Below are 15,292 nucleotides of genomic sequence, written 5' to 3' on the forward strand. Positions count from 1 at the left end.
ATTGGTAAAATGCCTTTTAAAAAATTTTTATTTTTTGCTAAAAATGTGTATTTTCTAGGCACATTTTAGCAAAAACTGCATTTTGGCTTTTCTGCTTGCTTATGGCATGAAATGAATTACTGTAGTCGGTGCCCATTGTGAACAGGGCGGTGGCTTTTTTGTTTTGAAAAGCCCAGGCCTCAAATGATATTTCAGTAGTATGAAAGAGGACACCGGGCCACTTGATAAGAGATGATGATCAAAGCACAGAGTTTGTGTGATGATTAATGACGTTATTCAGTACTTTTGTCACCTTTTAGCTTGCATTAGAAGGTAACAAAAAGTAAACCCAAGCCAATAGGATACCATACTACTACATGAAGACCTGAGCTTAGTTGGAATTTGGGGACTTCTACTAGTTTGGGTTAGATGTGGCGGTGTCCCCTCTGCTGAAACACTTCAAACTCTCAGAGGGGTAAGAGGGAACCTGGCCCTGTACAGCACTGAGGAACACCAGTGCCTTATGGCATAACGTCGGGCGGGCGTCAAAGTGCTGGTATGGAAAACTGTTCTTCACACCTTCCTGAATGGCTCTTTCCTTGTTTGTACTTTGTCTTTTTATACAGTGCATAGCGAGAAAGAGAGCCTGACATAAGCTCTGAGGTGTTGTGCCACAAGTACAAGATTTAGTTAGAAGATAAGAAAGAATGAATGATATTTACCAGAAGTCATAATGGGAGCGGTATGCCATGGCTGCGTATGGGAAGCAAAACTTAGAACAACGTGTTCGTTCAGGAGACTATCACGAACATGTACCAGAAACATACACGAATATAATTCCTCCTGGCTACTGAATCTCTGGAGAGCTGAATTGAATATAATGAGTATTAAAGTCATCTTCTCAAGCTTGTCTGCTTTCCCTCTTTAAAAAAAGGTATAAATTTAACTCTGATGTTCATTAAGAGTTTTTGGAAGAACATCTGATAGACGCAAGTCTGCATGAAGTCCATGGCAACGTATCAGTTTGATAATTTAGATCCCTAAACTGACAGCATTATGTAGCTGTTTTTGTTTAAATAATGTTACAAATGGGAGAGCATTCAAGATAAGAGAACCCTAATCTTATGATTTAGGCTGATGAAGTAAAATTTTAAATATTTTTTTTTTTTTTTTTTTTTTACAACTGATTTTTGCTGTTGTTGGGGTTTCTTTTGGCGGGTTTTTTTGGCTGGCAAAGGCTAACAAGTTTTTATTGGCATTGCCCCCAAATCAGAAAAGCACTTCAGAATTGTTCTTTATTGTTGACTACTCCTTATTCTCTACATCACAGGAAAGCGGCTGAGTGCCTGCCTCAGCTTCTGTGCAATCTGAAACAAAGAAACAGAACATATTTAATATGTAGTCACTTTATACTATGCAGAAATAAGATTGCAGGCTAAGAAATTAAACAAGTTGTTCCCTCATTTTCTGAAAAACTGCAGTTTTCACTGCAGATTTTGTATATGTAGGAGTCTCAAAGCATTCCATTATAAAGACTTTTCTTCTCATATATACACTTTTCTGCCTTGCTCATTTTGTGCTTTCACCGCTCAGGTTGTGTTGGAGAAAGTATTGTAGGCAGGGCTGTCATCCTGCCTATTAGGTCATCAAGCACTGCACTATGCAGGAGGGCTACAGGAACAAAGTCAGACTTTTCATGAAATCCATTTCTCTGCTGAAACAAGGCCACACATCAGAACAGAGCTCCTGGGCTCGCCCCACAGCTCTCATGGTAGCCAGCACCCCACGTGTGAACATGGATCTGGTCCCTGTACTGGGGCAGAAAGGATTGGTACAAGGAGACTGGTAAGGCTGCAACCAGAAGAATTGGGATAGAGTGGACAAGGGACTGAAAGAAGGTAAGGAGAAACCTACGCCTAACCCCATCAGATGTGTCAGAGAAACTGAGCAAGGTGACCTGATGGGGGACCTGAAGTTCTTATCCACTGAAGAGACCTCTGAAGCCCCACTGGCACCTTTTACTGCTGTGAAGGGTAACCAGTTGCTTACATTACTCCTTTAAGTGAGAGAAGTCAGCTTCCAGCACAAACTCACAGGTTTTACCAGCATATCACATTAGAAAACTTGTTCTCAGGTTTCATTTAAAAAACCATAAGGAATACATGCGTAAGAACAATTTTAAATGAGAACTAAGGTTGTAGGTCAAGTGCTCAGGGTTAATAAGTCACCTAAACCACTCCAGTCCCCCCCGCCCCACACTTGTATACATCAGGCTTTAAGTCACAGAAGCTTCCCTTTGTCCTCCCATCCTATGGGAGGGAAGTTTCATTCAAATGGTTTATTGTTGTATTCAGTGCAGCAGGTCTTTCTTACCGCATATCACAGAACTAAAATTCTTTGTAACCTTAGTGCTGGCATTGGGGGGGGAAAAATCAAGCTGTCAACAATAATGTTTCTCAAGACTGGTTTTTAGGTCTAATATGACATAGTCATATATGTAAGGAATAGTATCTATAGGAAAATATCATTTTAACTCATTCTTTGTCCTTTCATCTTTTATACGTACGATTCTTCAAATATCTGCTCTCTGGGAGAGGCTCATACAAAAAGATGATTAAATACTGTCAGTATTTCTTATAAAAAGTAGCAGCACAGTATGTGCCAGGAAAATGGCACTGAAATACTACATCTTACCGTTTCATAAAACTGTGCCTGCTGCTCCAGATACAGACGAATGACACTGTTGTAGTCATAAATCCGGTTGCTGTGGAAGTGATTCATCTCAGCTGCAATTAGACCCAGGAGGCAAATTATTTAAGAGAAGCATTTGTAATTAGGAACAGTTTCACTCAGTTCAGATTAGTTACTGTGCAACAAGCTCAGTGTCCAGCCCTACCAGCATAGTTACTGTTCTCACGCTTCCACAACCTGTTTTGCCTGCAGCACTCAAGTTATGATGGAACTGTTCGTAAAACTGGTAGGGTGTCAATTACTCACTGCTAAAATACGGACAATTCCTGGATAAAGCCAGGTTCTTGTTACAATACTCAGGTGTACAAAGATTTGATAAAGAATACAAGCAGGATTTTCTTCTACTGAGGTAACTGCTCTTTCCTGAAGTGTTTCCAACAGAATTTGGCTAGGACATTCAGATTTCCAAGAGTATAGATATCAAGTTGTAAGCCACAGCTGCAAATATTTAGCTCAAAAAAAAGATACAGCCAGTAGTGCTTGACTCATTCTTGACTGAGGCTGTTTCAGTAGAAACCTGAGAAACAGCATTATTGAATCCATGACACCTTTCACCACTTTCTGCATCTCTTGTCAGATCACAGCTTATGGCTGAAATGAAAAGTTAAATATATTTTGAGATACCAATAGAGGGAGAAGAAGTATTCTAGATTGTAAAAGTCATCCTAGAGGTCTATTCCACTTATACAGCACAGTTCTCTTGCATCACTGTGACCAGGAAGAAGGAGGGGGTGGGGAGTTTTCTTTTTTGATTTTAAAATCATTTTTGTGTGCTGCTCTGACTTTGTCCTGTAAAATACTGAGTACTCTCGGCTTTAAGTCAGCTAAAGAAGATGCAACTCCCTCAGCAATGAGTAGTCCGGAGAAGAAATTCTAGATTGTAAAAGTCATCCTAGAGTTCTATTCCATGATGACCACTTATACAGCACAGTCCTCTTGCATCACTGTGACCAGGAAGGAGGAGGGGGTGGGGAGTTTTCTTTTTTGATTTTAAAATCATTTTTGTGTGCTGCTCTGACTTTGTCCTGTAAAATACTGAGTACTCTTGGCTTTAAGTCAGCTAAAGAAGATGCAACTCCCTCAGCAATGAGTAGTCCCACTGAAGTCAGTAACAGGATGCACTGAAGGGCTTGATATCCTGCGGGACTGAGCCCTGACTCCTCACTTCCCGGTTTTTCAAGTGCAGTGGGCTACGTCTCATATTTATAACATCTCTAACCTAGAGAGGAAAAGGTTCATTCAAAGAACATCCAGGAAATGAAATCTTATCCACAAGAACATAAATCTCAACTGGATCATGTCTGACTAAACCATGAGTCAGCACGTGATGAACTGCTTCCTGCACCAGGGCCCATGCTTTTTCTTTGAACCATTATCGCTTCAAAATGAAAGAATCGGGCTGGGGTGGTTGGTTGTTGGGTTTTTTTTGTGGTTGTTTTTTTTTTTTTTCTTTAATTGCATTTCCAAAACATGTATCTTTTGCAATAGCAATATGAGATTTGAAAGAAAACAATAGCAAAATAACTGCAGTTTTAGGAAAACCTAAGCAGGTCACAGAGGAGGAAAAAAACCCCAAAACATAACCATGCCTAGCTCTTATTATTACTCCTGATAGAACAAAGATTCTGTTTCAAAGTCTGTTACTTAAGAGATGTCCTTCAGCAGTCTACAGCATTGCCATTTAGCCCAAAATTTGGCTTACCTTGTAGTGCATAAGCCATGGTGCTCACACGTTTCACCATGTTCTGTTTGTCTTGTGGCGTTATTTTACTGGTTGCAACTAATTTATCACTTTCCTTCACTTTTTCTATTGCTCCCTGTAGAATGCAGAAAATTAAAGAGTGTAGTCAACTTAAAGGTCTTTATAGTCATCTAAAATGCTACTGGCCACATTTTGAGCTTGCACACTATACACATACACACACAATGACCAATTCTGCCTTCCCACATTTTCACCCAAAGTTTGTTATTTCACTCTATTGCTTTCAAGAGCCCTGACAGCTTGCAAAAAGTGACTTCAAACACAGGCATGAACACAGTCCCTAGAAAATTGAGTTTGGTAAAGGCAATAATACACAAGGATATATACAGAAAGGACAAAAGGACCAAGTTTCAAAATACAGCTGACCAACACAACAGACATCCAAAAGCCTCAAACTATCAAATGCCTGTAGAACCTTATTTGTACATTATACAAGATGAGACAACAGAAACTGTTTTCCAGGAGACTACAACTCATTGCAATTTATAACTTTCAATTCAGGAAAATCCTTGCGTCACATCAACAACAAGCATAAAAAGAAATGCCTCCCCCGTCACAACATATTTGTGCCAAACAACATTGAAGAGAATCTATTGACACATCTCTTGGCAGTAGGCTTATGTTTCAAGTTTTAAAAACATTTCTTCTCCTGTTATGGTATTTTTCCCCAAGGATTCTGTGGGATGAGGGACTGTAAGTGTCCTGAAGAGAGAATACACAAATCTGATATGCTTTTATCTTTGTTGCTCTCAGAAGTATGTTCTTGTTTTATACATTTAACACTTCAAGTGGTAAAAAAAAAACCACCACAAAAACACCACCCAAAAAACTTGTGTACTTGTTTAATACTTCAAAATTTTTAGTTTCCTGAAATATGTTACAACGGGCACATGAACATAAGGAAAACTCTAGGACCAAAAAAAAAAAAAGAAAAGGCAGAATATCCAAAACTACACACAATGCTAAATTTATTGTTTTATTATTTGATGGCTTTCACGTTACAGAGAACAAAGTGGTTGGTTTTTGTTGCTGGTGGTCGTCCCGTGTCATCGTCATCCTCCCCCATTCCCCCCCCTCCCCCAAGTTAGCTCTATTCTCTATTTTTTAATATTAAAGAAACTTCTAGCCAGTGCATGATTATTTATCACGTATCAGGAAGCTAGCCATGTAAGTGTACACAATTTTTCCTACACTACTGGTATAGTTTAGCATCAGCTACCATGTAAGACTCAAATACTACAGATTTACACTACTGCTATTCACCACATTGGGACATGAAGTTAACCTGAAGAAAATCATGAAGCTTCTAGTGCTCTACTATAGCAGAAAGTCCTGACATTCATGATATTCTCAAATCTCGAGACAAGTTCTGGCTTCCCTCCTCTCTAAGTACTTTTTATTTTAAAAATCAACATGCCAGTTTCACAGAAGCTTTCAGTGTTTCTGGAAGCAGGGGCCAGGCTGCTGCACAAATGCAGTGTACCATACCACCGCTTTTGTTGCTGCAGATCTTCCTACTGCCCAACGCTTAAAAGGAAAGGCCCCTCACATACCTTATGAGCTGCTATGATGTCAGGGAAGCAACCAAGAAATCCCTTATATTCATGATTTGTTTCCATCAAAAAGTGAAGATCTTTCTTCGGCTAATAAACAAAGTGTAAGCATTAGTAAAAGTATCTGTGGTATATTAACATCACAGAAAAGAAACTATGATGCCAAAAAAGGGTGAAGGGGAAAAAGGGAAGGAAAGAATAGAAAAAATCCAAACCAAAATCTTAATTGCTTGTTGCAAGTTTTTCATATTTAAAAAGGTCCTTATTAAAATATAAGCTCTTTGGAGTAAGGTACTGAGCACTAGTGAGCAGATGCCTCTGTTCTTTGTTTTACTCAACACTAGCTTATGAAGTGAGGGGTTTTGCCTCAAATTTTCACTGAAGAGGAGTTACCGGTCCTAGTAATAGCACTATTAAGCAGCAATCTCATTACATATACAGATATGTACCTGCACAGGTGCATCTCCTTAGTCACTGACTTAGAAAGCTGTTCTAAGAACTTCCAGACTCAACCTTGAGATCAAGAGGATCTGCGTTTTGGAGACTTTAAGCTTAATACACTAAACATCAATTTATGACTTGAATGCTGACACCAATCAGGATTTATTTAAGCTAGATTTTTACTGAAGCGGGCAATTGCATGTCAAGACAATGAAACGCAGCAAGATCTGGATCCTGTAGACATTTGGGGAATGCAGGAATTTGGGGAATACAAACCCTATCCTTGATTAAGTCTCATTCTTCTGTATCAGTAATGAAGACAGCTCACTGACATCAGAAAACAAACACATTTAAAGAGGCAGTAATCATTTTAGTATTTTAGAGACCAGAATGTGATCTTTCTGATCCAAGAGAAATGCCCTCCTATCACATCCCCCTTAAGTTGACACATAGTAGAAAAGAAGATGAAAGTGCATTTAAAAGTATTAATAGCAATTTCATTTGACTGGCTGCAGCACTAGCAGTTATGTTTTAACAGAAAAGAAAAAAAGAAAAGTCAGAAGTGATCCAAATAGGCGATATGCTTGTACACACTATGCCAATGCATTCATAATACTCCTACCTGATCTGCTACAAGACTGGCGATTTCTTCATAGGTTTTTCCTGCTTCTGTTATTGCTCCATTGAGATCAGATTCTCCTAAAAGTAAACATCAGTGTTCAAATTACAGTAAGTCAATTGCAGTAAGAAACTTGCCTTGATTCAAGGCAAATATCTAAAATAGCTTATTTTACAATAATAAACGCCTAGTCATCATTTTATAACCAGCAGTAATAAAGAAGTTAGAAAAATAATAGTAGTTTTTATACCATTAAAGAACAAAAACTCTGGAGATCTTGTAGAAAATGAAAGCTAAAGGGACCACGTAAACACTGTTCTACCATAATACTACATTATTCACTTCTGCATTTCATAATTATATGTAGTTTAAATGCACAGGTATTCCCCCCCACGGAGCAACAGGAAGCCTACCAGAAAGGGGGGGAAGGGAGAATGAGGAAGGTGACACTAGAAGATAGACTAACAAAGCCGAAGAGACACCTGCTGTTCTGATTTTTAGTAAATTATTTTCATACCTGATAAGCAGTAAATTCTCCACGATGCCCTATGGAGCAGTGATGGTAGCCCTAAGCTCTCCAACAGTCCTGGACCGTAATTGTTAGAAGGTCAGAGAAGCAGAAGGAGGGCCAACTAACTTTTTTCCTTGCCAACAAGATTTCTGACCCTTTAGGGAACTCTCAGATATTTTCAAGCTCTGTAAGAACTGCTGCTTTTGAGATAGAGTTTCTTTCATCATCATATGAAATAGATCAAAGGGCCCCACAAACTACACTTAAAAATACAGACATCACCACAAATCCTAAGCTAGACAACACCACAAGCGCTCATAACACTATTACTAGCAGGACATGGCTATGTGGGACAGAGATGGAAACAAGCCTTACATTCTTGGTTTTTTCAGGCCACTTCACCTTCCCAAAACACCACAGGTTTTTTCCATCCTTGTTAGCTTCTCCAAAGCATGTAGTCAACAGTACGAAAAGCAAATTGAGGCAGAGAAAGGGGAAGGTATAATTTGCAGATATCTGATATCAGTTTAAGAAAAAATGATTTTTCTCATCCTTTCAGACATGTGTTGGTATTAGGCAGCAGTTAGTCTTTTACAAGCATTTTGACTTATTCCATAGACATTAATCAGTGACTTAACTGAAAATTACCAAACACTGATTTCATTAATGATTCATTTGAACATTAAGGTACCTTCTTTTACTACAACATATGTTAGATCTCTAATCTATGTTAGAGATTTATTAGATAGGATTCCTTCATTTTAGCATGTCCTAAAGGAAACAAGGTAATGACTGAATGTTGCTTCAGTTCTATCAATCAATTCTTACTTTCCATTAGACTGGTTTCATAAAGCCAAAAGCTTTGAGGGAAAGCTACTGATCCTAAGAACTAGTAAGTCCAGCAACACAAACACTGCTAAAGAAATAATGTATTTCTCCTATTTGAGCCTGTCTGGATAAAATAAAAATAAAAACAACATGAAATCCCATTGTGAGATCTAAGAGGTACATAATTCAGAAGATGTCTTCACATTGTTGTAAAACAAAAGCATTTCAGGGAGATCAATTTCATTATTTCAGGTAGACTGAAATTATTTCAGAATCCCCCATGTCTGCTCAGAAGCAACCTTGAAGCAACTGCTGCTTAGGCAACTGACTCCTAGATTTTGGGACAAAACATGGTGTGGCTGTAATTACAGTCAGAAGCCAGGTTGGTCTAGATGTTGCTGTTCATTTCATAATGCCATAAAAGATGATGACTCTTCCTAGCTGAGCAAAAATAAAGAGGAAGAGTATGTATATTTGAGTAGAAAGAGAAAATCCTCCCCTTTTGTGCAGAACTCACTCAAAGGACCTTCATAGATTGGAGCTCCTACGAACCTAGACAAACCCTCCCAACGCCTATCCTGTTCCGTTTGGGGGCAGCAGGGCACAAAGCCAGCTTGTAGAAGGCACAGGGTGCATTACGAGTTTCTACTACCAGCAGAGGCATTCACACTCCTCCAAAAGAAGGGCTAAGGGATAGTATATTTAAAAGTTGTTCCAGAGAGTGGATCCCGACAACAGGCGGGCACACAAGTGGTAGAAGAATATCTGCATCTCCTCACACTGCGTCCTTTTCTTCTACAATCTCTTTTTCAGGTAGTTCCAGGGCAGCCTTCAAGAGTCAGATTTCATCTCTAACCTGCCGCACCCTCCAAATTCTAATACACATTATCAGCAGTGTCATGCCATGCTCAGTCGGTCACTCCCTACACCAGGCCACCTTGTCAGAGATACGGCATGCACCCCACATGCTCACCCATCAGAGTAACTTGAATTCCAGCAGCGGATTGCTCCCAATCACTGTTGGCAGCATGGGTTTTGGTCAGAGTTTTGTTACTTGGACAAGACCAAGTTTCCAGCATTCTCAGCTTCTGAACCGATGCAAAGCTGGGAATGGGCTTCTTAACTCAAGCGGTGAAAGCTGAGCTGGGTCTCAGTGCAAGGATATACCAGGATGTCAGGAGTTCTTTAATCAATGGAAAAGCAGAAAGCCCCACATGCTGCTGACATTTATAGCAAAATTAGGGCAGGGTACATCACATATATCCCCACGAGAAACAGAGAGGGCTTAAAAGCATTGACTAAAGATAGTTGTAAAAAGACCAGTTAAAATGGCCAGTAATATCCTACAGATATTTTACCCTAACGACAAGAAGAGACTGATATTTTCATTGATTTACAGGCCTGCCTGCTATCATCGGGAGATGAAGGAAGATGTAAAACTATGAGGAGTCTTTTGGAGATGTTCAGCAGAGCATCTCTTAGCAGTTCAACTGCTTGGTAAATGCCAGTGATTATCACCTCTGAGGGAACATACCAGGCATATTGAGGGAACTAATATTCTGTAAGGCTTGATTAGGGCAGCAGATTTTTTTTTTTTGTCAAGAAGTGTTTTTGTTTTCTTTTCTTTTCTTTCAAAGCATGTTTTAGAAGAATCCAGGAATAGGAAAAAGATCAACTTTGATGTATTAGGGAACTACTTGTGGCAAGATTTTTCTTGACAAATACACCTCAGACTGATAACATTCAGCATGCAAGCAGCTTGGAAGACAAGATATGCCTGTTGCTAGCTGGCAGGATAGTGAAACTTGCAGTGAAACTTGCATGTAACTGCCTAAGAAAATTCCTGAGGGGTGATGTAGGATTAGGAGATCTTACTATGGTTGAATGGCATACCACAGCCATTCACATTTTCTTAATATAGGAGAAAGACTCGCCCAGATTTGGTGCCGCAAAAGAGAAGCCATGCTATTTAAGGCTGCGTTAATCTACGAGCATCATATGATGCAATAGGATAGGCAACATAGTGTCAGGCTGCAAGCCACTTCCAGGCGTATTCTGGAACTGTCCAATATGCATTTTTGGACCGCAGAATCATAGAATCATTTAGGTTGGTAAAGACCCTTAAGATCATAGAGTCCAACCGTTTATAGTATTAACTGACAGAGGAAAGATCTTGATCTGGTAGTACACGTCTAGCTGACCAAACCATTAAAAAAATGCCCAATTTTTCAGGAACAGATTAATTCAACAAATTTTATTTCACACATTATGGATGTAAATATTACATGACAGGCATCTGATTGTTCATGCCTTCTGAGAGTTGATATTGTCAGCATTATTTTTTATGCTTTTGAAATTCAAGAAGTTTCAGGGAAAGGTGCCAGCTTCAATGCTATCAGTAAAACTCTGCACAACTGATTTCATATTTTTGTGAGTCTCATCTAATTTTTCCTTTAGTTCACTTCTGTTTGTGGTTTTATCTCAATTATGTCCTTAATAGTTTTAAAGGTACCCTTGCCTCTGCAAATACTGGGGACAGATTCCTAATATGCACTGTGGCTGGCAACTAATTGATAAGGCTCATTTGGCAGCATAAGAAAACAAGCTTGAGTGAGTCAGATTAACAAGTGCATCTTGCCCAGTGCAATCTTAAACATTTTAGGCTGGAAATCAGAAAAGAAGGCAGTAGACATTCACCACACATAATAAGGCTTTGCAGAGCAAGCAGGCAGCACTGACAAAAGAGGTAAGGACAGTAGATACATCACATCCTAACTGCAAATGAACCAATTAACAGTGTATTCAGCATGTCAGAAGTCAGCTACCAGGAGCTAGAAACGTTGGTGTCATCAAATCAGTCATTGCAATCTTCAGCAGCCTATATGCTTAAACTTCCAGAACTCAAGTATTAAAACAAAAAACAAAAACAGAAACAAAAAAAGAGAGGATGAAGAGATTCAGCTCCCAACAGAAACTGAACTGAGTGCCTTTAAGTATGGCTGAAGGAACCATTCCTCTTTACCGATGGTCCAGAAAAATCATACCCCATACTCAGCCTAGCTAGTACTTCATTTAAGGAACAGGTCCAGTGCCTTCTTTTAAATATTGAGATCAGGAAAGCTGCATCCTATCAGTTTAAATCCAGGTCCTTATGTCTCTTGCATAAAGTCTGCTTAATCCACAGACCTGTACCTCAGGCAAACCATCAAATGAAATGGTACACCAACAGCAGGCAGGGCAGAGTGAGGGCAGCAGCAATGAAGACATTTAAAGCAACAAGTGCACTGCACTTATTCTCTCTTCCTGGGAACTCAAATTAAAAACCAAAGAATCACATATATTATTAATTCTGAAAAAAATACACTGGTGTACCAGTTATTAAAAAAGAACAAAATATGTGGAATCAGGACAAAGGCGTCAGTGGGAAGGGCATTTTCCTCAGCAAGATACTAGGGTGCAACCAGGTACAATTGGGCAAACAGCAAAGAGAAACATCCTTGCCTTGTTCCCAAGCATCATGGGATCTATTTTTTCATACCGTTTGAAGATGCTGGAAATGAAATTGAAGCTTTCCTTCGTAAGGTTGAGCTGCAATTTTGCATTTTAGCTTTAAGCCATACTGTTTTCCCTTTACCCTGGCAAAAGAACGTGTGTTATAGTTCAAGCAATTTTCAGTCCCTTCAAGAATTCTTGCTACAGATTGTATCTGGCTAGGATTTACAGTTTTCTAACCCATGCTAAGGGTACATAACTATGCAAATCCCCTACTTGGTTCTCACATCCAAAAGTAACATTTTACGCGATATGCTATGCTCCAATTCTAACTAAGCAGTCATCCTGTTGAAGTACAGGACAAAGATGAGAACAAACTACAGGGACTATGCCTATTTCCAATGTTACCAGCAGCAGAGAACCTGAGTTTCAAAAGTGGTTGCATTTTAATACATGGTTTACGGGGCAAAAAGCTTTAAGAGTACAAAGCAAGGGATAGATGAGTAGTCAGAGTAAGTACTGGTCAACTAAAAGTTCTAAGATGGAAAGATTTCAGGAAGCTTCTGTGCTATAACATTTAAGGTTTTAGAACAGAGCAATTTTGCTATTAAGTCTAGGAAAAAAAAAAACAACCCAAAAAAACATTTGACAAGAGAATCCCTGAGAAAATGGACTCAATTAGCTCCGTCTGGGATATGAGGAAATATTTTCCAGTTATCTGGAAAACATCAGCAGAACTTAACATATCAAAGCAGGATTTTATGTTTGACCTAAAGACTACATTTTAGGAGAACTTTGAGCAATTGATGCCTTCCTTTTCCCTCCCACAACTTTCACACCTAACATGACAGGCTCTATTCTGGGGCTCTTGAAGGAGAAGGAAAGGTGAAGGATAAGAAAAGGCTACAGTAGCCAACCCTCCAGCCCACATAACGGTATACAAAAGTCTTGTAATAAGTTTTCCATCCCCATGTGGAGTTGTTGTTTCATGAAGTAAGTCACACAATAGTTCTGTGACAGATATTTTCAAGGCCACATTTTCTCCCCTTTCCTTTGATATCACAAGAAATGCTACAGCATGTTTTGTCAGTCAGGTCAGTGACCAGGATATATATTAATGAGATCAAGATAAACTCCACTGCCACCATTAACCCACCACATGATTATACAGTGAGAGAAAACAAAATTGCAGACTAGAATATAAAAACCTCATAATACACACAGGGAAACAAGTTTTTAATTTTTTCCAGAATCATGTTTGACATCTAAAGTTCAAAGAGGAAAGCATTAAGATCTTTGGCAAAAAAATGTAGCAGGATGTAATTAAAATATCTTTTGTTAAATAAAGTACAAATGAAGCTATAGAAGTACCTTGGTATCCACTGGTGCTGAAGACCAGTGCCAGGCTCTGCAATGCTTTTCCTATCTTCTGGTATTCCTTGGGTAGTGCTGAAAGGGGGAAAAGGATAGGGAAAAAGAGGGAAACAGAAGCAAAAACCCACAAGGGTAAGTGAGACTAAATCTGCAGCATAACCAACTTGATAGAAGCAGATGTCAAAAACAACTAGCATTTACAATCACATTCTTACCCCCTCCCCTGCTACAGACGTTCCAAAACTGGATAAAGCAATTGCAATCTGGATTCTTGAAAGCCACAAGCAGTTGGGGAAACTGTGTGACTGCCATTAAAAAAAAAAAAAAAAAAAAAAAATCTCACTGAACTCCTAGCTCAGTCTTCCTATACATACAGTGAGATTTTTTTTCTCCCCCTCATGAGCAGACTTCATCCTCCTGGGGCAGGGGGGAGAGGGGAAGTGCTGCAGTGATATGGATAATAGATCTCATTAATATTTTGAGAGGGGATTATTATACAGACCTATAATACCTAAACTCTCCTCAAATAATGGATTTTATATTTAAAGGCACCAGAAACCAAGATTATCTAGGGATAAAAATTGATGCAAGTATCTGAAAAATAAAATTGTTTTTTATAATCTGTTTACTGAAAACGTATGCATAAATTGCTTCATCACAATGAAGTCAATAAGCTGTGATTTATGAGTGCATTCATTATTAACACTTTGAATACCATCACCCTAGAGGCCTAAAAAGTAATCTGAAAAGTGAAAGCAATTTTTTATAAGCTATCTACGCTAGCAGAAAAAACCCAAGTAGGTATGCTTTTAGTTGTCAAACATTGGTATTCAGAGGGTACATAGTCCAGGTAAATAGTTTTTTTAGTTGCTCTAGCATCCCACACAATCTGATTTTCACAGAGGAACGGCTTTGCGTGGTAAAAAAACCAACACAAAAAAACAAAACTCAAAAACCAACCCTCCAAACCGCATAATTTTATTGATTATCTTTGATCAAGTTCTTGCCCAGAAATTAGATTATTTATGACAACGGGTATTTCTTATACAACAGGTACCATTCAGAGTACTGGAGTTCTGTTACCAGCCATTAACTTGTTACCGAATTCCCAGTGGAAACTTCAGTGAAGAATGTTTGGTTTCTTTTCACTTGCATTTAAGAAGTTTCCACTGTCAGTCATTTTAAATATCATAGAATGGAATGCATGTAACTATTGCTCAGAAGTGCCAAAAATATTTCTGACTAGCAGTTGGGACTAGAGCTGACAGAGAACTTAAAACCTAAGAGACTACTGAAATTCTTCAGTTTTGCATGTCCTGATTTACCAGTTTCCTTTCTCTATTCAGTATGAATGTCTGGAAAGTTAAAAGTTAAAATTTTCAACACAATCACATCTGACTTACTGCATTTATGCTAATTAATAGCTCTAAGTATTAGAAGAGTCATTCCATACCTAAAGCACTAGTGTCATAAGTTTAGTGAGACTTTAGCAGTGAAGAAAATACTGAATTTCTACTGTAGGCACAAGTCACAGCCAGCCCTTAACTATGGTGGTTTTGATCACTGCTTCTGTAACTGCAAAGCAACGCTATTCTCCTCGTCTCATCTGAGGGACCTTATTCCTTCCCCTGCCCTCCGTTTCCCCCTCGGTATCATTTCCTAGTGAAGTGAGACCTGCACACTGTTAGAGCTGTGTCCTGTGTTAGACTATTTTTGACCAGCAGGAGGGTCAGTGATGTGTAGAAGGAAACCCTCTTATTCAAAGCGGAGAAACGTAAATAATAGGTTCACACCCTACAGATACTAAGGTCTAATGCAATCACTACCAGAAGAAACGGGGCTTCTATACTTCCCATTCCCTCCGGTCAGCCCCAAGATATTCAACTGCAGTGTTAGATTAGAAAGCAGCAAAGAGAACTCAGGAGATGTACTTACTCCCGAGTCTGGCAACAATGTTTTTTTGCTGGAGTTAAAAAGTAGCA

General features: G+C 39.0%; 1 protein-coding gene across 3 annotated transcripts in view; it reads right to left on the bottom strand.

Moving 5' to 3' along the window:
- Window positions 1-277: 277 nt before the first annotated feature.
- SNX9 (sorting nexin 9) overlaps window positions 278-15,292 on the bottom strand; it is a 42,481-nt gene continuing 27,466 nt past the window's right edge. For 2 of the 3 annotated variants that reach the window (XM_009319120.1, XM_009319119.1), the window contains exons 12-17: window positions 13,308-13,385; window positions 7,109-7,185; window positions 6,046-6,135; window positions 4,433-4,547; window positions 2,674-2,765; window positions 278-1,346 (exon numbers count right to left, since the gene is read on the bottom strand). In XM_009319120.1, coding sequence (XP_009317395.1) covers window positions 1,299-1,346; window positions 2,674-2,765; window positions 4,433-4,547; window positions 6,046-6,135; window positions 7,109-7,185; window positions 13,308-13,385 — 500 coding nt within the window. In that variant the 3' untranslated portion in view covers window positions 278-1,298. The remainder of the gene's footprint in view (window positions 1,347-2,673; window positions 2,766-4,432; window positions 4,548-6,045; window positions 6,136-7,108; window positions 7,186-13,307; window positions 13,386-15,292) is intronic. The other variant, XM_009319121.1, reaches the window with a different exon arrangement.

The sequence above is a fragment of the Pygoscelis adeliae genome, unplaced genomic scaffold (genome assembly GCF_000699105.1).
Source record: "Pygoscelis adeliae isolate BGI_AS28 unplaced genomic scaffold, ASM69910v1 Scaffold172, whole genome shotgun sequence".
Lineage (NCBI taxonomy): Eukaryota > Metazoa > Chordata > Aves > Sphenisciformes > Spheniscidae > Pygoscelis > Pygoscelis adeliae.